This window comes from Pongo pygmaeus, chromosome 2 (assembly GCF_028885625.2).
Source record: "Pongo pygmaeus isolate AG05252 chromosome 2, NHGRI_mPonPyg2-v2.0_pri, whole genome shotgun sequence".
Taxonomy (NCBI): domain Eukaryota; kingdom Metazoa; phylum Chordata; class Mammalia; order Primates; family Hominidae; genus Pongo; species Pongo pygmaeus.
The window spans coordinates 102918996-102945700 of NC_085930.1; the positions used below are offsets into that span (position 1 = coordinate 102918996).

At 41.6% G+C, this 26705-nt stretch overlaps 1 protein-coding gene across 10 annotated transcripts in view; it reads right to left on the reverse strand.

Annotated features, from left to right (window-relative positions):
- DOCK3 (dedicator of cytokinesis 3) overlaps nucleotides 1-26269 on the reverse strand; it is a 739703-nt gene extending 713434 nt beyond the window's left edge. For 9 of the 10 annotated variants that reach the window (XM_054483636.2, XM_054483638.2, XM_054483642.2 and 6 more), the window contains exon 1: nucleotides 25896-26240. In XM_054483636.2, coding sequence (XP_054339611.1) covers nucleotides 25896-25932 — 37 coding nt within the window. In that variant the 5' untranslated portion in view covers nucleotides 25933-26240. Of the gene's footprint in view, nucleotides 1-25895 lie in introns of all 10 variants that reach the window. The other variant, XM_054483639.1, reaches the window with a different exon arrangement.
- Nucleotides 26270-26705: the final 436 nt, after the last annotated feature.

Here is a 26705-nt window from a genome sequence, read left to right on the forward strand (position 1 = left end):
ACTCTTATACACAGTTGGTAGGAATCTAAATTAGTATGGCCATTATGGAAAACAGTATAGAGACTTCTCAACGAACTAAAAACTGAACTTCCATATGGTCTAGCAATCTCACTACCGAGTATCTATCCAAAAGAAAGGAAATCAGTATATATCAAAAGGATACTGGCACTCCCATGTTTATCACAGCACTATTGACAACAGCCAAGATATGGAATCAACCTAAGTGTCTGCCAATGAATATGGATAAAGATAATGTGGTATGTACACACCATAGAATACTATTCAACCATAAAAAAAAATAACGAAATCCTGCCATTTGCAGCAACACAGTTGGAACTAGAGGTCATTATGTGAAGTGAAATAAGTCAGGAACAAAAGACAAATATTACATGTTCTCACTCATATGTGGGAGCTTTTAAAAAAAATGGATCTCATGGATGTAGAGAGTAGAATGATGGTTACCAAACACTGGAAAAGGTAGGGAGGAACCAAGGGGCGGTTGGTCAATGGGTACAAACATATAGTTAGACGGAAGAAATAAGTTCTAGCATTGGACAGCACGGTAGTAATATACAACTTATTGTATATTTCAGAAAAGCTAGAAGATAATATTTGTTTTGTCTTTTTTGACACAGAGTTTCACTCTTTTCGCCCAGGCTGGAGTGCAATGGTGCGATCTCCACTCATTGCAACCTCCACCTCCTGGGTTCAAGTGATTCTCCTGCCTCAGCCTCCCAAGTAGCTGGGATTAGAAGCACACACCACTACATCTAACTAATTTCGTATTTTTAGTAGAGACAGGGGTTTCACCATGTTGGCCAGACTGGTCTCGAACTCCTGACCTCAGGTGATCTTGCCTGCCTCAGCCTCCTGCTGGGATTACAGGTGTGAGCCACCACTCCCTTCCAGAAAAGGATATTTGAAATGTTTCCAGCACAAAGAAATGATCAATGTTTGGGTTGATGAATATCTTACATATCCTAATTTGCTCACTAAACATTGTATGCATGTATCAAAATATCACATATATTCCAAAAATATGTACGATTATTATGTATCAATAAAAAAGAAAAAGAAAAAACAGAGCAAGATCAGCTTCAGTAGTAGACTTTTGTCTCCCATGGCTAGTGGATCCTTCCTGATAGCTGACACAGGTCAACAGGCTTGACTGCAAGCCTCTTGCACTGCAGTAAAAGAACCTTGTCCCCTCTCTGAAGAAAACAGATATAGTAACAAAGTTGACCAGTTGCCATATGGTGCATACACTTAAGCAGAACAAGGGAATACACACAGAGTCTTAAAAAGGGAGATATTCTCATACCAGCTACTCAGGAGGCTGAGGCAAGAGAACTGCCTGAATCCAGGAGGCAGAGGTTGCAGTGAGCGGAGATCGTGCCACTGCACTCCAGCCTGGGCAATAGAGCAAGAATCCACCTCAAAAAAAAAATGCCCAACAACATTCTTCGCAGAAATAGAAGAAAATCCATCTGAAAATACACATGGAATCCAAATAGCCAAAATAATATTGAAAAATAAGCACAAAGTTGGAAAGCTCAACTTCCTGATTTTAAATCTTATGACAAAGCTACAGTATCAATGCAGTACGATACATGTATAATGACAGACAAATAGACCAGTGAAACAGAATAGAAAACCCATGAATAAATCCCCACATATATGGTCAAATGATTTTTGACAAGCGTGCCAAGATTTCATTTGATGGGAAAAGGACAGCCTCTTCAACAAATGGTGCTGAAAAAACAATATCCACATATAAAAGAATGAAGTTGGACTCTTCTCTACTATCACATACAAAAATTAACTCAAAATGGATAAAAGACCTAAAATGGATTTAGCCCCGATTTCCTTGATATACCAATGGCACTGACGACAAAAGAAAAATTCACAAATTGGACTTCATCAAAGCAAACTACCAACGAAGTGAAAAAGCAACCTATAAGATGGGAAAAAAATCTGTAAATCACTTATCTGATAAAGGATTGATATCTAGAGTATATAGAGAACCTCTAAAACTCAACAACAAAAGAACAGACCCAATTCAAAAATGGGCAAAGGAACTGAACAGTGAAGAGATACAAATGGCCAATAAGCACACAAAAAGAGACTCAACATCATCAGCCATCAGGGAAATGCAAATTAAAACCACAATGAGATGCCACTTCTTAAAAGACAGAAAACAATTAGTATGGGTGAGGATATGAAGAAACTGGAACCCTTGTGCACAGCTAGTGGGCACATATGAAAAAGAGTGCAGCCTCTACTGAGAAAGGTATAACAGTTCTTCAAAAAATTAAAAAATTACCATATGATCCACCAATTCCACACCTGGGTATATAGCAAAAAAAAAAAAAAAAAAAAAAAAACTGAAAACATACATCCAGAGAGAAACTTGTACATGAATGTCCATAGCATAATTATTCATAATGATGAAAAATGAAAAAGTAGAAACAATCCAACTATCCATTCTGGTAGATGGACAAATATAGTATATCCATATAATAGAATATTATTCAGCCATAAAAAGGAATGAAGTATTGATATATGCTAAAACATGGATAAGTCTTAAAAACATACTCAGTGAAAGCAGCCAAACACAAAAGGTCACATAATACATGATTCCATTTATATGAAATGCCTAGAATAGGCAAATCCTTAGAGACAAAAAGCCAATTAGGGGGTGCCAGGGTGGGGGAGAGAGAATGAGTAGTGACTGCTAATGGGTATAGGATTTCTTTCGGGGGTAATGAAACTGTTCTGGAATTAGATACTGGTGATGGAGGCACAACTCTACAAATATACTAAAAATAATGGGATAGTACACTTTAACAACTTAACTATATGGTATGTGAATTATATCTCGACACTCCTGCTATTTTTAAAAGATAAAAAAAGAAAAATAGTAAGCAAAAGATGATAAACATCATGGAAGAAAACTTACTGTGAGAATAAATTTTATATAACTGACTTTTACCTCAAAAAAATTAAAACAGCACAGACTTTAGGACTTAAGACCAAATATAATCAATTATCACAACAAAGCAGCAGACAAAAACAGGTGTCTCTCCAGTCACAGGAAACCATCACAGAAGAACTTTAAAAGCATTAGAATAATTTGAGAATTATAATCATAATGACAAGCTGAGTCACACTGACTAAACAAAAACCCATGAGTCCATAACAATAACAAAAGAAGAAATGGCAAAACAAGACACAAAAGCAATCTTCTAGAGGCTAAGGTTGTGCCCGGCTCATTTTTGGGGTTTGTTGGTTGGTTGGTTGGTTTGCTTTTGAGACGGAGTTTTGCTCTTATTGCCCAGGCTGGAGTGCAGTGGCACGATCTCAGCTCACTGCAACCTCCGCCTCCTGGACTCAGGTGATTCTCCTGCCTCAGCCTCCCAAGTAGCTGGGATTACAGGCACCCGCCACCACACTCAGCTAATTTTTTGTATTTTTAGTAAAGACAGGGTTTCACCATTTTGGCCAGGCTGGCCTCGAACTCCTGACTTCAGGTGATCCACCCGCCTCGGCCTCCCAAAATGCTGGGATTACAGGCATGAGTCACTAGGCCCAGACTTGCATTTTCCTTTAAACTCTTCATTTCAATTAAGTAAATGACAGAAATAAATTCTGAAACTAGCATTCAGTGCTACGGGAGGGCACAGTGGCTCACGCCTATAATTTCAGCACTTTGGGAGGCCGAGGCAGGCGGATCACTTGAGGTCAGGAATTTGAGACCAGCCTGGCCAACACTGTGACACCCCGTCTCTATTAAAAATACAAAAATTAGCCAGGCATGGTGGTGCACACCTATAATCCCAGCTACTTGGAAGGCTGAAGGGGGAGGATTGCTTTAACCCAGGAGGTGGAGGTTACAGTGAGCCTACATAGCACCACTGCATGCCAGCCTGAGCAACAGTGAGTGAGACTCTCTCTTAAAAAAAAAAAAAATTCAGTGCTATGTGTCAGAAAATCAGGAGCATAAAGGTGAGCTTTAAAAAGTATACACACAATGTAGAGAAAAAAGACAAGTTGAAATGTTTAAAGTAGAGATTCTTAACCTGAGTCCAAAGACAAGCAACAAGAAGTCCATAAACATTCTGACACGACTAGTAAAATTTTATTTGTGCATATGTGGGTTTCCCATAGCACTTATCAGATTCTCAAAATGGAATTGACACCTACCCCACCCCACCCCCAAAAAAGTACCACTAAATTAAAGGGAAGATGGTAGCTGCAAATAACATGGTCCTCCCAAAACACCTTGCACAAATCTTTCATGCCTTACTGTCCCCTGCGACCTGAATTTGCTCTCATGCTTCTTCTTCACTCACAAAATCCTATTCACTCAACACTCAGCTCTACTTTCACTCTTAGGGATATTGCCTTGTACTCCCCCAGGCTCTGAACTCCTACAGCACATCCTACTTCTATTCATTGTACATGTTTGACACTTACAATACCTTTGTGAACTCCATGTGCATCAGGTAGTCTTATCTCCTTACTGTTCTGTGCCCAGCATCCCTAACTCTCACCTTTTACAAAAACTCCCCCACTCTAGTGATTTCAGTGGGGCTGTCAATCAGACCCCTTCAATAACTGGGCATATGAAGTAGACTGGGCCATACCATTCATTCCCTGAAGTTTTCCTGACTGGAAACAGCTCTTTCCTATTCCATCATGCTGTGTAAACATGTACCCAGAACTGCAGGAGCTATGGTCCCCAATAATAAAAGGAGAAATTTTTAAAAGTTAATGACTGCAAGAAAGAATGCAACACATAGACACAGAGATATCCAATGGAGACATAGAGGTCCTGATGCCTTAAGGACCTGATTCTGTTCAAACTGTGTTCAAGTAAGACAAACCCCAGGCTATAACCAATCTGGCTATTTCTGTACCTCACTTCATTTTCTGTACATCACTTTCCTTTTTCTGTCCATAAATCCTCCTCTACCACATGGCTGTGCTGGAGTCACTGAGCCTACTCTGGTTCAGAAGGCTGCCCGATTTGTGAATCGTTCTTTGCTTAATTAAAGTCTTTTAAATTGAATTCAGCTGAAGTTTTTATTTTAACAGATGGTGTCAGAAGTGGGATCCGAAGTACAGCTTCTAGCGACCCCCAGAAGCACTGAGTGACCAAGTGAGGTACCCACCAGGCCCATTGTGTCCATTCCTCTCTCAGAACAGCTGAGGATTGTGGAAAGTTCTCTCTCGCATTCCAAAGTTCCACAGATTTGTGTTTAGAGCTCTTCGAGTCTCTTTGTGCAAATTTCTGATCCAAACTGGGTTTGGAGGTCATGACAGAAACTGGACTAGGTCTAGGATCAGATTACATCTGATATTAACTGGGCTGGATCCAGTTAGAGGCCTCTTACATCTGACTGGGTCAGAAAGAAACCAGTAGTAAATGGCAATATTGGAGGGGGTATAAAACTTGGCTTTTGGAAATTCACAGGGATTTGTGCATTCTACCCTCTTTGTTTCATTTTTCTTGTGCACTTAGATAGAAAAAAAATCACTAGCTAAGTTGATCAGGGGAACCTGAGAGCAAAGCCAGTATTTGAGGTAAAAATAGGCTCCTTAATTTGTGAAGAACTGAGTTCCTTCCGGCTTATACATGCATAAGTATTAGGCCCTGGAGGCAGCAAAGTCTTACAGAAATGGTGAAATCTTACTAAAGATAAGTTACAGTGCTTATCCAAATGAACAACACTGAACAGAAGTGCAGGTGATTGGGGGCTCCCAAATTAGTCTTATCTAGGGATGCCTATTGATATGTAGAAGCTTCTAAAAAGATTGCATTATTTTTATCTAAAGACTTTATCAAAGGCAAATAAAAACCTTAAGTGACTAATTGATTTTAAAAAAAATTAAATCTGCTAACCTTTTGGCTTAGTTACTAGCCTGCCCCAAAGGGGAAAAGAAAGCTATCCTATATAATGTATTTATGAAGGTAGGCCCTCAAGTAAAATAGGCTTGCTTCTTTTTCAGATCTATTTATACTGAGTTCTTTTTGTTTGTTTTTTTGTTTTTCGTTTTTTTTGTTTGTTTGTTTGTTTTGAGACAGAGTCTGGCTCTGCCGCCCAGGCTGGAGTGCAGTAGAGTGATCTCAGCCTCACTGTAACCTCCACCTCCCCGGTTCAAGTGATTCTCATGCCTCAGCCTCCCAAGTAGCTGGGATTACAGGCATGCGCCACCATGCCCGGCAGATTTTTGTATTTTTTTAGTAGAGACAGGGTTTCATCATGCAGGCAAGGCTAGTCTCGAATTCCTGGCCTTAAGTGATCTGCCCGCCTTGGCCTCCCAAAGTACTGGGATTACAGGCGTGAGCCACTGCACCCAGCCTGTTGGCCCCATTCTTTAATGGGCTCCACCCATTACTCTGAACTCAGAAATTTTAGCTAAGAAACAGTAGCTGTGTTAAAAAGAATACCCTATTGAACTAAAATACACCTTTCTGGAATTTAACTGGCTATCCTGAAACTCTTTTGTAAAAGAAATCTAAATCTATAAAGGAAATCTTCATTTTTAAGGATATCCGCCCTCTAAGTATTAGAAACTCTTACCATTCTTTTATTTTTATTTTTATTTATTTTTTAGTTTTTTTGGAAACAAAGTCTCGCTCTATCCCCCAGGCTGGTGTGCAGTGGCACACTCTCAGCTCACTGCAACCTCCACCACTTGGGTTCAAGCGATTCTCATGCCTCAGCCTCCCCAGTAGCTGGGATTACATGTGCCTGCCACCACGCCTGGCTAATTTTTTGTATTTTTAGTAGAGATGGGGTTTTGCCATGTTGGCCAGGCTGGTCTGAAACTCCTGACCTCAGGTGATCCTCCTGCCTCAGACTCCCAAAGTGCTGGGATTACAGGCGTGAGCCACCACACTTGGTCAACAATTTTGTATGTAGCAAACCTTAAAGTATTTTTTAAGGCCTATTAGAGCTAAAAAATGAATTCAGCAGTTGCAGGACATAAAATCAACATACAAAAACCAGTTGTATTTCTGTATATGAACAACATGAGAATGATATGAAAATGAAGGCCAGGTGCGGTGGCTCACACCTGTAATCCCAGCACTTTGGGAGGCCAAGGTGGGAGGATCATCTGAGGTCAGGAGTTCGAAACTAGCCTGGCCAACATGGTGAAACCCCATCTCTACCAAAAATACAAAAAATTAGCCAGGTGTGGTGGCAGGTGCCTGCATTCCCAGCTACTTGGGAGGCTGAGGCATGAGAATGGCTTGAAACCCAGCAGGTAGAGGTTGCAGTGAGCCGAGATCATGCCACTGCACACTAGCCTGGGCAACAGAGTGAGACTCTGTCTTAAAAAAAAAAAAAAAAAAAAAAAAAAAAAGGAAAGGAAATTAATGAACAATATGAAAAGGAAGAAAACAATTCCACTTATACTAGCATCAAGAAATACAATACTTAGGTATAAATTTAACCAAAAAATGAAAAATTTGTATATTGAAAATTACAAAACACTGCCAAAAGAAATTAAAGACCTAAATAAAGATAGCCCACGTTAACTGATTGGAAGACTTAACATTGTTAAGACAACAATCCTGCCCAAAGCAATCTACAGATTCAATTCAGTCCCTACCAAAATCCCAACAGTATTCTTTGCAGAAATATTTAAAAATTCATTCTGAAATTCATATGGAATCTCAAGGGCCCTCTAATAGCAAAAATAATCTGGAAAATTAGAACAAAGTTGGAGGACTCACACTTCTGAGTTTTAAACTTGGTACAAACCTACAGTATCAAAACAGTGTGATACTGGCATAAAGACAGAACTATACAGACCAATGAAACAGAATACAGAGCCCAGAATAAACCCTCACATATATTTGTCAAATGATACTCGACCATGGTGCCAAGACCATTTAATGAGAAAAGGACAGTCTCTTCAACAAATGGTGCTGGGAAAACTGGATATCCACAAAGAATAAAATTGGACCCTTATAATAACACATTTGAAAATTGACTCAAAATGGATCAAAGCCTTAAACATAAAATCTAAAGTTAAAAAGCTCTTAGAAGAAAACATACGGGGAAAGGTTCATGACACTGGATTTGTCCATAATTTCTTAGACATGTCACCAAAGACACAGGCAACAAAAAAAAAAAAAAAAGATAAATTAGCTTCATCAAACTTAAAACTTTCATGCATCGAAGGACACTATCAACACAGTGAAAAGGCAAACAGCTACAGAATGAGAGAAAATATTTGCAAACCATATATCTGATAAGAAATTAATATCCAGAATATATAAAGCAGGGGTCCCTAACCCTTGGGCCACAGATTAATACCAATCTGTGGCCTGTTAAGAACCAAGCCGCAAAAGCACGAGGTGAGCAGTGGGTGAACAAGCATTATCGCCTGAGCTCTGCCTCCAGTCAGATCAGCAGTGGCATTAGATTCTCATAGGAGTATGAACCCTATTGTGAACTGTGCATGTGAAGAATCTAGGTTGCATGCTCCTTATGAGAATCTAATACCTGATGATCTTGAGGTGGAAGAGTTTCATCCCGAAACCATCCCCTCTGCGGTCCGTGGAAAAATTGTCTTCCACGAAACCAGTCCCTAGTGCCAAAAATGTTGGAGACTACTGATATAAAGAACTCCTACACTTCAACAACAAAAACAAAAACAAAAACAAAATTGAGGCCAGGCACAGTGGCTCATGCCTGTAATCTCAACATTTTGGAACCCCGAGGCAGGAGGATCTCTAGAAGATAGACGTTCAAAACCAGTCTGGGCAACATAGCAAGACTATTACCTCTAAAAAATAAAAAATAAATTAGCTAGGCACAGTGGCACACAGCTGTAGTTCCAGCTACCCAGGAGGCTGAGGTGGGAGACTCCCCTGAGCTCAGGAGTTTGAAACTGCAGTGAGCTATGATTGTGCCACTGCACTCCAGCCTGGCGACAGAGCAAGACTCCGTCTCAAAAAAAAAAAAAAAAAAAAACTTTTTAGATTGACTTTTAAAATGGGCAAAGGATTTGAACAGACATTTTTCCAAAAAAGACATACAAATGGCCAATAAGCACATGAGAAGATTCTCAACATCACTAATCATTAGGGAAATACAAATCAAAAACACAATGAGACACCACTTCACATCTATTTGAAAGGCTATGATCAAAAATCAGAAAACAACAAGCATTGGGGAGGATGCAGAGGAACTAGAATCCTTGTGCACTGCTGGTGGGAATGTACAGTACAGCCACTACAGAAAACAGTACACTAGCTCCTAAAAACACTAAAGACAGAATTACCATATTGTTCAGCAATTCCACTTCTCGGTATATACCCAAAGAAATAGAAAACACGGAGCTTAACAATTACTGGCATGTCAATGTTCACTGCAGCATTATTTACAATAGCTAAAGGTAGAAACAACCCAAGTGTCTATCAGCAGAAGAAGGAATAAACAAAATGTGGTATACCCATACACTGAAATATCATTCAGACATAAGAAAGAACGAAGTTCTAACATAGACTACACCATGGATAAACCCTGAAGACCTCATGCTAAGTGAAATATGCCAGACACAAAAGGACAAACATTGTATGATTACCTTTTTTTTTTTTTTTTTTTTTTTTTTGAGACGGAGTCTCGCTCTGTTACCCAGGCTGGAGTGCAGTGACGCAATCTCGGCTCACTGCAAGCTCCGCCTCCTGGTTTCATTCCATTCTCCTGCCTCAGCCTCCCGTGTAGCTGGGACTACAGGTGCCCGCCACCACACCTGGCTAATTTTTTTGTATTTTTAGTAGAGACGAGGTTTCACCATGTTAGCCAGGATGGTCTCGATCTCCTGACCTCGTGATCTGCCCGCCTCAGCCTCCCAAAGTGCTGGGATTACAGACATGAGCCACCACGCCCGGCCATATGATCACATTTATATGAGTTATCTAGAATAGTCAAAATCACGGAGACAGAAAGTAGAGGCCAGGCACAGTGGCTCACACATGTAATCCCAGCACTTTGGGAAGCCGAGGTGGGTGGGTCACAAAGTCAGGAGTTTGAGACCAGCTTGGCGAACATAGTGAAACCCCATCTCTACTAAGAATACAAAAGTTAGCTAGGCATGCGTGCCTGTAGTCCCAGCTACTCGGGAGGCTGAGGCAGGAGAATCACTTGAACCAGGGAGGCAGAGGTTGCAGTGAGCCGAGATCATACCACTGCACTCCAGCCTGGGTGACACAGCAAGATTCCATCTCAAAATAATGAATGAATGAATGAATGAATGAATGAATGAATGAATGAATGTAGAACAGTAGTTGCCAGGGGTTGGGGGTGAGGGGGAATAAAGAGTTATCATTTAACTGGTGTAGAATTCCAATATGTGATGACGAAAAAATTCCAGAGATAGACAGTGGATGACAGTTACACAACAATGTGAACATACTTAATGCCATGGAACTATATACTTCAAAATGTGCAGGGCACAATGGCTCATGCCTGTAACTCCAGCTCTCTGGGAGGCCAAGGTAGAAGGGTCTCTTGAGGCCAAGGGTTCAAGACCAGCCTAGGCAACACAGCAAGACCCCATCCATACAAAAAATTTAAAAAATTAGCCAGGCATGGTGGCACATGCCTATAGTACTAGCTACTGGTGAGGCTGAGGCAGAGGATCACTTAAGCCCAAGAGTTTGAGACTACAGTGAACTATAACTGCATCACTGCACTCCAGCCTGGGAGAGAGAGCAAGACCTTGTCTCCAAAAAAAAAAAGGTAAAAATAGCAAATTTTATGTTACATACATTTTGCCACAATAAAAATAAATTATAAACAACCATAGGGGAAAAGCTTCATGATCCTGACTTTGGCAACAGTTTCGTAGCATGACACCACAAGTACAAACAAAAGAAAAAAACAGATAAATTGGACTTCATCAAAATTTAAAATTTTTATACATCAAGAGACACCACCAAGCGAGCAAAAAGACAACCACAGAATGGGAGAAATATTTCCAAGTCACCTACCTGATAAAGCAGGGCTCCCCAACCCTGCTTTATCCCCGTTAGGAACCAGGCCACACAGCAGGAGGTGAGCAGTGGGTAAAGAAGCAAAGCTTCAAGGGTATGTATTTACAGCCACTCCCCACTGCTCACATTACCACCTGAGCTCCGCCTCCTGTCAGATCAGCAGCAGCATTAGACGAACCCTATTGTGAACTGCACATGCAAGGGATCTGGGTTGCATGCTCCTTATGAGAATCTAACGCCTGGCTCATATGGGTTGGCTGTGTCCCTACCCAAATCTTATCTTGAATTATATCTTCCATAATCCCCCATGTGTGGTGGGAGGGACCTGCTGGGAGGTAATTGAATCATGGGACCGGTTACCCCATGCTGCCATTCTCATGAAGATCTGATGGTGAGTTCTCACAAGATCTCATGGTTTCACAAGGGGCTTTTCCCCCTTTTGCTCGGCACTTCTCCTTGCTGCTGCCATGTGAAGAAGGACATGTTTGCTTCCCCTTCTGCCATGATTGTAAGCTTCCTGAGGCCTCCCCAGGCATGCTGAAATATAAGTCAATTAAACCTCTTTCCTTTATAAATCATCCAGTCTCAGGTATGTCTTTATTAGCACCGTGAGTACAGACTAATACACTGATGATCCGAGGTGAAGCTGAGGCAGTGATGCTGGCACTGGGGAGGAGCTGCAAATACAGATGAACATTAGCAGAGAGGTTTGACAATCAATTGCTTGCAGACTCATCTGAAACCCTATCAGTGAGTGGCAAGTGACAATTAAGCTGCATCAGATGGCAGGCTTTACAGTGGCAAGTGAGTTAATGTACTTCACACAGCTGTATCTGGTGGCAGGCTTTAAGTCACAATCCGACACTTAATTTACTCCTTGAATAGCCCGCGCATTATTTTATTTACAGTCCATGTCTCTTTCCCACATGGTGCACTTGTCTCAGTAACAGTTTTGGTAAGCCCACAAGCTAGCTCTAGCCAAAATGAGTAAAAAACAAACATCACTGGAGAGCTTCTTTGAAAAGGGGGGAAGACTCAATGATGAGACAGCAGAAGACTCTAAGACATTCTAAGAATGCCAACAATAAAGAAAGCTGCATTTAAAAGAAAATACCAGCCAGGCATGGTGGCTCATGCCTGTAATCCCAGCACTTTTAAGAGGCCGAGGCAGGCAGGATCACCTGAGGTCAGGAGTTTGAGACCAGCCTAGCCAACATGGCGAAACTCTGTCTCTACTAAAAATACAAAAATTAGTCGGGCTTGGTGGCATGCGCCTATAATCCCAGCTATCCAACAGGCTGAGCCAGGAGAATCGCTTGAACCCAGGAGGCAGAGGTTGCAGCGAGCCGAGATTGCACCACTGCACGCCAGCCTGGGCAACAGATCAAGACTCCATCTCGCAAAATAATTAATTAATTAATGAAAATACCAAGAGTCCTACTTAAATTACGGGTTCATTGCAACAAATGATTCACATTCTCCAAGTGCTTTGTATAAAATGTGGCAACCAGCTATCCAACAAAGCCATGAAACCTTCAAAACTGTCTCACCACATGGAGACCAAGCACCCTGCATTAAAAGACAAGCCTTTGGAGTTTTTCAAAAGAAAAAAAATGAAACACTAAGAACAGAAGCAATTATTGAAGGCCACCACTTCATCAAATGTGTCTGCACTTGAGACACATTCTTAGTGGCTAACCACATCGCTAAAACTAAGAAGCCCTTTACTATTGGTGAAGAGTTGATCCTGCCTGCTGCTGAGGACATTTGTCATGAACTTTTAGGAGAGGCTGCAGTTCAAAATGTGGCACATGTTCCTCTTTCGGCTAGTACTATAATTAGACAAATAGATAAAATAGCAGAAGATATGGGTACAATTGTAAGAGAGGATTCAGTCACTGTGGTACGCAATCCAGGTCGACAAGTCCAGCAATGCTGACAAGGCAACAGTGCTTGCTTTTGTGCGATATATTTTCAGGAGGATGAACATGAGGATATGTTGCGTGCACCTTTGTTGCCAACTAGCACCACAGCTGCAGAACTATTCAAGTCTTTGAATGATTACATATCAGGAAAACTGAACTGGTCATATTGTGTCAGTATATGCATAGATGGAATGGCTGCCATGAATGGACAGCTTTCTAATTTCACTACTCAGGTCAAAGGGGTCCCTTCAGAATGTGAGTCTATGCACTGTGTCAAAAAATGACAAAAAATGTCGCCTGAACTTAACAACATTTTGCAGGATGTGATTAAAATTATCAACCACATTAAAGTACATGCCCTTAGCTCATTCTATTTGCACAGCTCTGTGAGGAAATGGACACAGAGCATGCATGTCTTCTCTTACATACAGAAGTGAGATGACTTTCTAAAGGTAGATTACTGGCCAGAGTTTTTAAGTTATGAGAGCAGCTCCAGTGATTTCTTTCAGAAAAACAGTCAGTCACTACTGGCAGCACATTTCAGTGACACAGAATGGGTCACAAACTGCTTACTTGTGTGACATATTAAACCTGCTCAATCTGTCACTTCAAGGGAGAACAACAACTGTGTTCAAATCAGCAGATAAAGTGGCTGCATTCAAAGCCAAACTGGAATTATGAGGGTGATGAGTCAACACTGGGATTTAGCAGAGATTTTGTGTGTGTGTGATGGAGTCTCACTCTGTTGCCCAGGCTGGAGTGCAGTGGCATGATCTCGGCTCACTGCAACCTCCACCTCCCAGGTTCAAGTGATTCTCCTGCCTCAGCCTCCCAAGTAGCTGGGATTACAGGCATCTGCCAGCATGCCCAGCTAATTTCTGTACTTTTAGTAGAGATGGGGTTTCACCATGTTGGCCAGGCTGGTCTCAAACTCCTAACCTCAAGTGATCCTCCCACTTGGCCTCCCAAAGTGCTGGGATTACAGGAGTGAGCTACTGCACCCGGCATTTTTTTTTTTTTTTTTTTTTTTTGAGACGGATTCTCGCTCTATTGCCCCGGCTGTAGTGTAGTGGTGTGATTTTGGCTCACTGCAACCTCCACCTCTCAGGTTCAAGCAATTCTCCTGCCTCATCCTCCCAAGTCGCTGGGACTACAGGCACATGCCACCACACCCAGCTGATTTTTTATATTTTTAGTAGAGATGGGGATTCACCTTGTTGGCCAGGCTGGTCTCGAAAGCCTGACCTCAAGTGATCCACCCATCTCAGCTTCCCAAAGTGCTGGGATTACAGGCATGAACCACCAGGACTGGCCTTTTTTGTTTGTTTTTTGAGATGGAGTCTCGCTCTGTTGTCCAGGCTGGAGTGCAGTGGCGCAATCTTGGCTCATTACAGCCTCCACCTCCCAGGTTCAAACGATTCTCCTGCCTCAGCCTCCCCAGTAGCTGGGATTACAGGTGTGTGCCACCACGCCCAGCTAATTTTTGTATTTTTAGTAGAGATGGGGTTTCACAATGTTGGCCAGGCTGATCTCAAACTCCTGACCTCAGGTGATCCACCTGCCTCGGCCTCCCAAAGTGCTTAGATTATAGGTGTGAGCCACCATGCTTGGCGAGCAGAGATTTTAAAAGAGACTGAGCCAGGGCCTTCTTTCTCCCAGCTGGTGCATGATCACGTATCTCAGCTTTCAAAAGAGTCTGAGCATTACTTCCCAACCACAAAAGACCCCCACACTGGGAAGGAATAGATCCACGACCCATCTGTGAATAAACCAGGTGAACTGACTTTGTGTGTGCTAGAAGAGGATCAACTGCTTGAGATCACAAATGACGATAGCCTTAATAGTATGTTTGGGACAACTTCAAATCTCCATACATTCTGGATTAGAGTCAAGGCGGAATATCCTGAGATTGCCACAAAAGCACTGAAAAGCCTGCTTCCATTTCCAACATCCTATTTTTGTGCAGCAGAGTTTTCTGCAGTGACGGCAACCAAAGCGAGATTAAGGCATTGACTGGACATAAGCGACACACTTCTGGTGTCACTGTCTTCCGTCACCCCCAGATGGGACCATCTAGTTGCAGGAAAACAAGTTCAGGGCTCCCACTGATTCTACATCATGGTGAGTTGTATAATTATTTCATTATATATTACGATGTAATAAAAATAGAAATAAAGTGCACAATAAATGTAATGCACTTGAATCATCCTGAAACCATTCCCTCATCCTGTCCATGGAAAAACTACCTTCCACAAAATCAGTCCCTGGTGTCAAAAAGGTTGGAGACTGCTGTATAAAGGATTAATATCCAAAAAATATAAAGAACTCCTACAAAACAACAAAAAACCAAACAACTCAATTAGAAAATGGGCAAGGCTTTGGAGACACCACTGCCCCCCAAAGCTCCCTGCCACCAGCCACGGTCAACCCCACCATGTTCTAGGCCATGGACAGCCCTTGAGCCACGTCTCCTTTGAGCTGTTTGCAGACAAAGTTCCAAAGACAGCAGAAAACTTTCATGCTCTAACCACTGGAGAAAAAGGATTTGATAATAAGGGTTCCAGCTTTCATATAATTATTCCAGGGTTTTTGTGTCAGGATGGTGACTTAACACACCATAATGGTGTGGCAAGTACAGCTACAAGGAGATCTGATGAGAACTTCATCCTGAAGCATACACTCACTGGAACTAGCAATTTTCCTATAGATGTCAGTGAGGAAGAAACAAATATCCCTGTATTAACATCATAACCATCATAATCACTTGTTTGTATTAATAATGTCAAATCACTAGAAACTCAGTTAAACAATTGATACTCAAGAAGCAGAAATGGTAGTAGCGGACCTTTTACTTTTGTAAAGAGAGGATTTATTCCTCTCAAGCATGTATCAATTTTGAAATTTTTCAAAATGCAAGTCTATGGAGGAAATAATGCCCTATTACAACAAAAATGCAGAAAACAAGTACCCTCACTGTCCTGGAGGACAATCTGGCAACAGTTAATTTCAAACAACCAACTGTTCAAAAGTACGAAAGTAAAGGATAGTATATCTGTATTACAGAACGGCAGTCTTAAAAGAGTGAAGACTCCAGATATAAGAACATGTTCAAAGTATAATAGATTTAAAATAAAAGTAGATTATAAGACAATATAAGCAGTATGGTTCCAAATTTATTTTAAACGCCTACTTAAATGTATATACAAAAAAAAAACCTAAAAAGATATGACAATATGTTGAAAGGGGTTGTCTGGGTAATGAAAATAAGACATCACCTTTATGTTCTTTTTTGTATGTTTTTCTGTATTTACTGACATTTCTGTAATGATATATATGTTATGTAATCAAAAGGAAACGTTACATAGGAAAAGAAAAAGCCCAAATGTATTCAAGATACTGAATTCACAATATAGAAAAGACTAGATACGTCGTATTTTAGAAAAAATTCTAACAGAAATAGACAAAATCTCTTCTTGGTGCTCTTAAAGGTTTAACCTTGAGTTCCCTGGAAAAGTCACTCATCCAAAACACAGCATTCCCCAAAGATGTCAAACAAAAGAAGTACTGTCGGGATAAGTTCAAACCGCATCCCAATTACCTGCTGTAAGATTTCCGGATCACTGTTGTGATGACTGTGAAACTGTAGGTGAGAGAGAGGGATTCATACCAGAATCCTAAGGTTCCCACTCAAAATCTGTCATCTGTACTTAGCCATAGGCACTAAGCCTCTCTAACAGGCTCAAGAAAGAGAAAGGTCAAGGGAAAAAAAGTATACTCATGATGTCACAAATTTCTAACAATCAAATATTATTAGGTTTACAGCCTGCCTTTTAAAATACCATCAGGATTAATAAAACAAAATAAAATTCTTCACTAGGTTGGACTCTTAATTAAGCATTCACCAGTCACTCACCATGAACTAGGTCCTGATGATACAAACATGAAGACAAAGTTCCTTATCCTCAAGAAACTCAGTCCCTGAGGCAGAGATGAAATTAAGCATGATCTAAAAGGATAAATGCCATACTAGAGGTTGGTACCAACTGCAGTAGAAGCAGCAATGCTTATTTATATCAGGCAGAGTAGGGAAAGGCATAAAAAAGAGATGACATTTGAGCTTTTTCAGTTAACATTCCCCAAGTAGAGAAAGGGAATCATGGGATTCCAATGATATAACAACACCCTGAGTAAAGCAATAAAGGTAGGAACATTATAGTCCTGTCTGGAAAAGGGTGAATTGTCCAGCATATCTAGAGTATAGAAAATGTGGAGAGAGACCCGGCACGGTGGCTCACGCCTGTAATCCCAACATTTTGGGAGGTCAAGGCAGGCAGATCACTTGAAGTCAGGAGTTCAAGACCAGCCAAGAAGAGAGGGGAGAGGGAGTGGGGGGGGGGTGGAGAGGAGAGCGGGGAGGGGAGGGGAGAGAAAATGTGGAGAGAATGTCAGAAACAAAACTCTGAGAAAAGTTTAGTGCCACCCTTCCTCCTGTACAGGAAGATGAAAATTAAGTTAACATCTTTTCAATGCTGATATTTCTTTCTCACTCCCCGTGCTTTAGTAAATCCAAACAGACTTTTTAGCAGCATCTTTCTCCCTTATTAAAACACCATAGCCATGAACTAAGGCTAAGGAGCCCATCCTAACCCCAAGCATTATCAAGTTCACAAAGGTGGTACAGCTGGCGCTATCATAAAATGTTCATACAGATAATCTGCATTCAAATCACAACACTGCAAACACTACTTGTTTATACACTAGACATAATTTCCCTCTAGGACAATAAAATTTTCTTCCTCTCCTGTCCAACATTTTTATTAGCCACTTGGAAAAACATAGAAGACAGGCTTATCAATTGCGTAAAGGTTCGAAGAAAATATAGTAATATCTTGGATCACAAACTTAAGCTTCAAAAAGATTTGACAGGTTGTACTCATGAGCCAAATACAGTGTTAATGTTAACGGAAATATAAAATACTTTTTAAATGAAACTAAAATTTTATATTTCTGTTTAATATCAATCACACAAGTTCAGGATGGAGGGGATATAGCTTGACTTCAGTTCATATAAAATAAAACCTAGAGTTGCTATAAATTCAGTATGAGCAATTAGTGTGAAATGGCAGCTCAGAAGTCTCCAAAAATCAGTCTTTATACCACATTAATAAAAATGTCCAACTCAATGCTACAAATACGTGTGTAAAACCTTCTGCATGCCTGGTTCTGAGGTGCGTCTGCCAAGAATGCAAAGATAGACCAGGCGCAGTGGCTCACGCCTGTAATTCCAACACTTTGGGAGGATCACGGAATCTTCTCTGTCACCCAGGCTGGAGTGCAATGGCGCAATCTCAGCTCACTACAACCTCCGCCTCCCAGGTTCAAGCGATTCTCCTGCCTCAGCCTCCCGAGTAGCAGGGATTACAGGTGTGCGCCACCACGCCCAGCTAATTTTTGTATTTTTAGTAGAGGCGGGGTTTCACTATGTTGACCAGGCTGGTCTCAAACTCCTGACCTCAAGTGATCCACCCACCTAGGCCTCCCAAAGTGTTGGGAATACCAACGTGAGCCACTGTGACTGGCCCAAGATAAGAATTTTAAATGTATTTTTTATTGCAGGTCATAGTCAAAAGTTGGAAAGACATTAGTCTAATGAAGAGGATAAAGTAAATATACCACTATAAAATACGAAGTATAACAGGATTTAACAGAACAAAATATATCTGGTTGGAGAAAGAGAGGGGTAGGGCCAAGAATCTAGGAAAGGATTTACAGAGATAACAATATATGAGAGAAGTCTTGGCAGGCTGGAAATAATTTAAGAAATGAAGACATTGGGGAAAGGCACTCTATGTAGAAGGAACAATATGAACAAAGACATGATGCAGCAAATAAGTGTTTAATGGTCCTGGGACATGGCAGCACTAGTTATAAGTTAAGTACAAACAGAAGAACCTGGGGAAAGTTCAGTTTGGCTAAAGTGTAAAGTATTAACAAGTCAGTGGATGAGGCTGAACATGCAAATTTGAACCATAACATGAAAGTGCTGGATACACGATAAACCATGAATGCTAGCTGTTCCAACTAGTCTTAGCTCTGGGGCCTTAAACCATATTATCTCTAAGACGTTTTAGAGTTCTAAAGTTTATGACTTACTGAAGAGCTATGATGCAAGTTATTTATATAAAGGCACAGAACAAGGACTTATAAGAAACTACAGGGAGTCATTATTCTACTCAATAAGGAAGAATGTTCTCATTACAGCTAACAATAAAATGGGCTGTCCCAAAAAGTGGTGAGGGCATTGGCAATAGATATGTTTGAATATAGGCCAAATACATATCTGTTGAAGGTATGGCACTAAATCAGTACTACCAATTTCTGTGTTTATCACACTCTAATTCTTCTATCATGTTGGTTCTCACTTATTAGCAAGAGCTCATGAATGAGTTCCAAAGGGAGACAGAGAATCACATTAAAGTAGGAGGATGGGATTTTATTCCATTGTAGATAAGCAGGAAAATGGGAAGCTTCTGAATGACATTTTCCAACATAGTAATTATCTTTACTAGAGAGAGTATCCTAAGGTGTGATATAGCAAATCAACTGCAAGTACTTAGCTAAAATAATTTGGTGATGTATAAAAAAAATTTAAGGTTTTAAAAGCCTTTATGTGAAAAAAAATGCTTGCTTCTCCATGCAAAAGCTGTCAAAAGGGGGTATGCAAAACACTTAAATGCATAATCATAAACAGGTTTGGCTTGTTCATTACAATAAAAGCATAACATTGGAATTAAAATACTAATATAGCATACCCAATAATGCTTACATGTTGGGAATAATTTCAGATCATTCTTAAAGAATAAAGACACAAAAATTTTTAAAAATTCAAAACACAAACTATTAAAAATTAAAATTTAGCACCATTGTAAAAATATGCTATGAAGGTAAAGTACTTTCAACCTCAATGACCATTCTTTTGAGACTGTCCTGCTTCAGAATGCATCTAATACTACACAGAAATAGGTGCCATGTTTACAATTTAGCTTAATGTTTCTAAATCATACTCTAATACTGCATGATAAAACGAACTAGAAATCTAAAGTCTACTGAATAGACTTAAGATGATTAAAAACTTAAACATAAGACCCAAAACTATAAAACTACTAAAAGAAAACATAGGGAAAATGCTTCAGGACATTCGTCTAGGCAAAGATTTTATGACTAAGACCTCAAAAACACAGGCCACAAAAACAAAAATAAACAAATGGGGCTACACTAAACTAAAAGCTTCTGCACAGCAAAGGAAAAAGAGTAAAGAGACAACCTACAGAATGGGAGAAAATATTTGCAAACTATTTATCTGATAAGGGACTAATATACAGAATATACAAGGAACTCAACAGCAAAACCAAATAATCCCATTAAAAAGTAGGCAACAGGCTGGGCACAGTGGCTCATACCTGTAAACCCGCCACTCCCCAGGAGGGAGGGTCTCTTGAGGCCAGGAGCTCAAGACCAGCCTTAGCAAAATAGCAAGACCCAGTCTCTATAAAAAAAAAAAATTAAAAATTCGCTGGGCATGGTGGCATGGAACTGTTGTCCTAGCTACTGAAGAGGATGGCTTGAGCCCAGGAATTCAAGGTTACTGTGAGCTATGATCATCATAGCACACAAGCCTGGGTGACATAGCAAGACCTCGTCTTGGGGAAAAAAAAAAAAAAAAAAAAAGCAGGGCGCAGTGGCTCACGCCTGTAATCCCAGCACTTTGAGAGGTCAAGACGGGCAGATCACTTGAGGTCAGGAGCTCGAGACCAGCCTGGCCAATAAGGTGAAACCCCGTCTCTACTAAAAATAGAAAAGAATTAGCCAGGTATGGCAGCGCACACCTGTAATCCCAGCTACTCAGAAGGCTGAGACAGAAGAATCACTTGAACCCAGGAAGCGAAGGTTGCAGTGAGCCAAGATCACACCATTGCACTCCAGCCTGGGCATCACAGCAAGACTCTGTCTAGAAAAAAAAAAAGGAAAAAAAAAAGAAAAAAAAAAAGTCCAATACAGAAATAAAATTCCTTAAATATAACTATCCAGTTTAAATTGAAAACTGTAGAGTATGTCTCATCTTTCAAGCCAGAGTCATATACTACTGACAAATTGCTTTCAGACGACACAGTGTAATAATACAAGCTGTGGCTTAGAATCTCAAAGTCCTAGGTTCAAATCTCAACTCAGCACTTACTATCTAAAGTATCTTAAATCAGTTACTTAATTTCTCTCAGCTAAAGCTTCTTTCTCATCTGTTTAAAAAAGAGGGGAGAGGCAGTGATACAGTGTAAAGCTCAAGTAGAATCATGAATGAGGAAATCCCCATAAACACTAAACAAGACATCAAGCACATCCTCACTTTTCAGAACAAAATAAAGTCACAGGTATATGAAATATTTCCTACCCCTAGTGGATGATGTCTTTACCTCTAAAGGGGTATTGGGGCCCTTCCAAGGTTGCAAAGGTTGGGCTTCCCTCACTGAATAAATAACTAAAGAGCACACTGTCTTCAGACTATTTTGGTGAGTTCTAGTCCATTTACCAACAGATTTACTCAAATTTTGTGAACACTAATTCTTTCAGATCTGGTTTCAAGGATCTATTACCTCCCCACCTTCAGATTCTTTTCCTGCACCACAGGATCTTTACAAGTTTCTTTTAAGGACTCAGGATTTGTTTCTTTGTTTGTTTGTTTGTTTTTAAGTGCTTTTCTTCCCTATCTGGGGAAACCTAACCAAAAGGAAGTTAGGTAAAAATAATGCATAAAATATGCATTATTTTTTAAATAAGAAAAAATAAATATAACATTACAAAACTAAAATGTAAGGTCTTCAGATTGGTAATGAGAAAAATTTTTCATGTTCTACTAAAAGGGATTAAGAAAAAATAAGCAATAAATGCCCTAAATTATTTTAAAATTTGCCTTAGCTGGGCACAGTGGCTCACAGGTATAATCCCAGTGACTTGGGAGGCTGAGGTGGGAGGATAGCTTGAAGCCAGCAGTTTGAGACAAGCCTGGGCAACACAGCAAGACCATGTCACTAAAAAAATTTTTTTTTAATTAAAATTTTAAAATTAGCCAGGCAAGGCTGGGCGCAGTGGCTCATGCCTGTAATCCCAGCACTTCGGGAGGCCGAGGCGAGCGGATCATGAGGTCAGGAGATTGAGGCCATCCTGGCTAACATGGTGAAACCTTGTCTCTACTAAAAATACAAAAACAAAATTAGCCGGGCATGGTGGCGGGCACCTGTAGTCCCAGCTATTCGGGAGGCTGAGGCAGGAGAATGGCATGAACCCAGGAGGCAGAGCTTGCAGTGAGCCGAGATCATGCCACTGCACTCAGCCTGGACAATAGAGCGAGACTCCGTCTCAAAAAAAGAAAAAAAAAATTAAGCAGGCAAGGTGGTAAACACCTGTAGTTCCAGCTACTTGGGAGACTGCTGCAGGGGGATCGCTTGAGCCCAGGAGTTCAAGGCTGCAGTAAGCTATGATCATGCCGCTGCACTCCAGCCTGGATGACAAGAGCAGGACCCCATCTCTCAAAAAAAAAAAAAAATTTGCCTAATGACAGCAGCAGAATAAACAAGATGACCTTCTGAAGCAGCTTCCACTTCTAAGACGTCAAACTAATATCTATGTACTCAAACCTTTACCACTTTTCTATTCAAGGAGTGTAATTACAAACATTCTTGTTTTAAAAATTGTTGGTGTTTGCTGCTCCTGGTGTTGCTCCTGTTAGAGGGTGAGAAAAGTATTTTCTTGGTTTTTGTATTCTATATTTGGTACTCTGGGTACAGTCAGTATAGGGAAAGACAGGTGTTTCACAAAAATAGCTGGATTTTTCTCACCTAATACACTTTAGAGCAGGAAGCTTCTTGGAAAGGTAGAATAAAGAATGGAAGGATGCAGGACTTTCCAAGCATTCATGGCAACAGAAAGGAAAGCAGAGATTCTCTAAGAGGGAAAGGGACACAAGGAGTCAAAACACGGGCAAACGGGTACAGTAAAGAACAGTACCTTACAGTAACAGAGAAAGAAAGCAAGACAGTCAAGAATTTCACAAAATACTGCCCACTGCCAATAAGAAAATTAAGGAAAATATACAATCGTTGAAGGACAAAAAAAAAAAATTAACAAACTTTCGGATCCAGTTTATCTGTGTAATAATGATAACATTAAGACTACTCTGGAAATCGACATGGGGTTACCTAAGTGAGAGTCCCGGGCACACTGACAGGCCTATCACTGACCCTCAGAAAAGGATAATGTCCTCCCCACTGCCTAAAGTCACTCACAGAATGTGACAATGGGAAGGGGAGCTCAGTCATCACCTCATCCTAAATGAATAAACCAAACAATTCAGTCATGTTATAACCTGTACAGAATTCCTATATTATAAAAAATTTAATAAGATATTACTACAGGATCTCAAAGCCTTACCAATGTCAAATACAAATGAACAGCTGCAGTGGAAAAAACCCTTTGGTACTGCTGCAACAGGGGACTCCTTCCTTCACTAACATCAGGGCAAAAGGAGGCCCTCAAGGCCCTCCTCCACGAATTTCTCCAAATTGGTAAGAAGTAAGTGTAAGGGGTTTCCCTCCTTGCTATGTGATTATAGGTTGACAAACAAAGACAGAAATCTGTGCTCCAAGTTAGTCATAAAAATCAAAGCTGAAACTCAAACATTTTCTCACAGGAAAATGATAACAGTTATATTTTCAAGCTAGCCCTCATAGCAATCAAATGATGCAGCAAAAATGCCATTTTAATTGACTATTTTTCTCATAAGTATAATGTATAAGCTACTTTATAAAGTGGATTTTATGAAAAGCTCTAGAAGTGTAGCCCTAACATCCTTACGAAAAAAAATGTGTCCTGAGTTTTAAACAATTTACACAAAAACTTTTAGATCATAACTAAGGAAGGGACAGTAGAAGACTGTGAGATAAACAGAGTTGCTTGGTTTGGTAGAAAAGGCATCTAAGTTATGCTAAACCACAGCTGCTATGAAAATGTCTTCAGTGTAACTGTCTCTCTCATTTAGCAAGCATTTAAGCTCTGCCCTGAGCCCAATGCTGTGGCCCTCCAAAGGGAATAACAATTTTTCTAAAGCTAAACACACAATCCTAAGAATGCAAGAATTTCGTTGCATCTTGCTGGGTAAATCACACACCAAATCCTAGTGCTTTGAGATTCACATGTACCTATCTTGATTACCTTGCACTGGCTCTGTCTCAGAACTAACACACTTAGTGTTATTAGTCTAAATACTAAGGGAAAAGAAGAAACTATTAAGCATTCAGCATGTTCTCATTTCACTTTCATAATCCTGTAAGATAGGTAAACATTATCCCCAATTTATACATTAAGAAAATGACGCTAAATGATGTTAAATTACTTGCCCACACCACCAGTAAAGAGAAGCTAGGACTCTGAATTCCACTTTGTCCATTATTCAACGGCTCCTCCCCTCCACCCCCCCACCCCCGCCAAAAAAGGGCTCCTCTCCCCTCCAAAAAAATCAGTCATGGGGTGCCACTGGAGAGTTGACCACTCACATCAATTATTTGTTATTCTAGTTCAGCAGTTCTGGGAGCGAGTTATAGAGAAGATAAACCACCAACTCCTCATTTCACAGAATCAACTCAGTATTCAGGGAATATTCTAAGAGAAGGGGTAAAACGTCCCTAGAGGTGAATCCCAGCTCTTCGCATCATTTCTCAATTCCTTCTCAATAGAGACTCTAGGACCAGAGCTCCCTTTATCACCTCCATCCTAACATAGCTAATTGTTTCAGAAAGTTACCTTTTAAAACAAGATTTTCTACCAGAATAGAAGACCTCTCTGCTGGTCCTCGAATTTAAATAAATTCAATTTTCACACGATAACCTGCCTGATAGCATTCCAAAACATTCGTTACCACTGCAGTTTCAAATTATTTTGTAGTGAATTGTGAACTAAATCTTGATTAAATTGCAGTAAAGATGGGAAACAAAAATCTATGTTTAGACAGGTTTCCTATCTAAAATTTTCCATTACGAGCTTAGGAAAAACAAAACCTGTACACTCAACATTTTAAATCTGTTTCTAACTGAACAAGACGATAGGTGATGCAATGAGGCTTAACTCTATCATGTAATTGCCACAAAACACTAACGTTGTAGAACATTCAATATTTTAAATTACTGAATATTCTTTTTAAAGAAGTTGAATATTGTAAGAATTATTTAGCTTCTGGAGTTAAACACAACATTAAAAAAAAGGTTTCTAAGAGGAATAAGGTCTTATCTGAAAACAGGGTTTTAAAAAAAAAAAACCGTGTCAACATTGATACATGTCCAAAAACATTTCCCATTGTAAGGTATTATTTCTAATACTAAAGGCAAAACAAATTAAAACAGAGCAAGCATTTGCAGTCAAATGTCCAAATTTTTGAACTGGGAAAATGATGTCAACGTTTTTCATCCGTTTTCTTGTAAGGTTCCAGACCAAAAATAAACAGCCATCGGGCTCATCAATTAAGGTGCGGAAACTCATTAAAATCGAGCTTCTGGAGGGGAGAAAACATATTCCCAGAATTTGGTTTCTCGGGTAAAACTGCCCCGTGGCCCACACCAGAAACCTCGGGCAACTGCCCGGGCCTTGCCCACCCCTCCCGCGCGGGCCGCACCTGCCAAGGCCGCACCGCCAGCGCCCCCTGCCGCCCTCTCTGCACAGAGACCCGCGCCCACCCCCGCACCCGCACCCGCACCCGCACCCGCACCTGCCCCCACCCCGCGCTCGCCCCGCGCCGAGGCCGCGCAGCCTGCGGGCAGGGGCGGGGGCACGAAGATGCGAATCCAGGCGGGGCCGGGAGCTGGGCGCGTCCCCCAGAACCCCCGCCACGGCCAGGGCTGAGCCTAACCTACCTACGCCGTATTTCTCCTCCTCCGTGGGGGTCCACATGGCCGTGCCGGGCGCGGCCCCGCGGGCGCGGCGACCGGGCGACAACGCGGCGGGGACGGCCGCGGGCCCGGCTGTGGCGCACCGCGAGTCGAGGCGGGGACGGTCAGGCGGCGCGGGGCAGTGGGCGGCGCATCCCTCACAGGCCGTCCGGGATGCCGCCGCCACCCCCGCCACGTCTGGACCGCGAGGCTCCGCGGGTGGCCCAGCAGCCCCTGGCGGCGCGGGCGAAGGCTCGCCACCTGTCCGTCGCCGCTGCTCCCGTGCCGCCGCTTGCTTCCTCACAGCTCCGCCGCCCGGCTCCCGGCGCCGCCGCGGCTCGGCTCGCCCCGGCGGGCTCGCAGGACGCCCGCGCATGCGCCACTCCCTGCCGCGCAGGGGCTCGCGCTGCCCGGGCTCGCGCCGTCCCGATCCCGCGCGCGAATCCACGCGCTGCTGCTGCGCGCCAGCGGAGGGAAATCCGCGAGAAGCGATTGGACTGCCCGGCTACGGACCGGCTTCTAGAATCGCTGGTCTGGGGCCCTCAGCTGTAGCAAACTCCGGAGGGGGCGAAGCCGGTCAGGTGGGCGACTCCCTCTATCCGGACTCCCCACTCGCTTCCGCTTCCAGTGCCTCCTGCCTGCGCCCCGAGATGGCCACAGGCCTCCTGGTCGGAGAGGGGAGATCCAGAAAAGGAGGAGACCACACCATTTTCAGACCCATCCCAGTGTCACCCACAGTGCTGTCGGAAAGGTCCCCGGAGCCACCCTGTGCATTCCCAGGGCCCGCAGGATGGA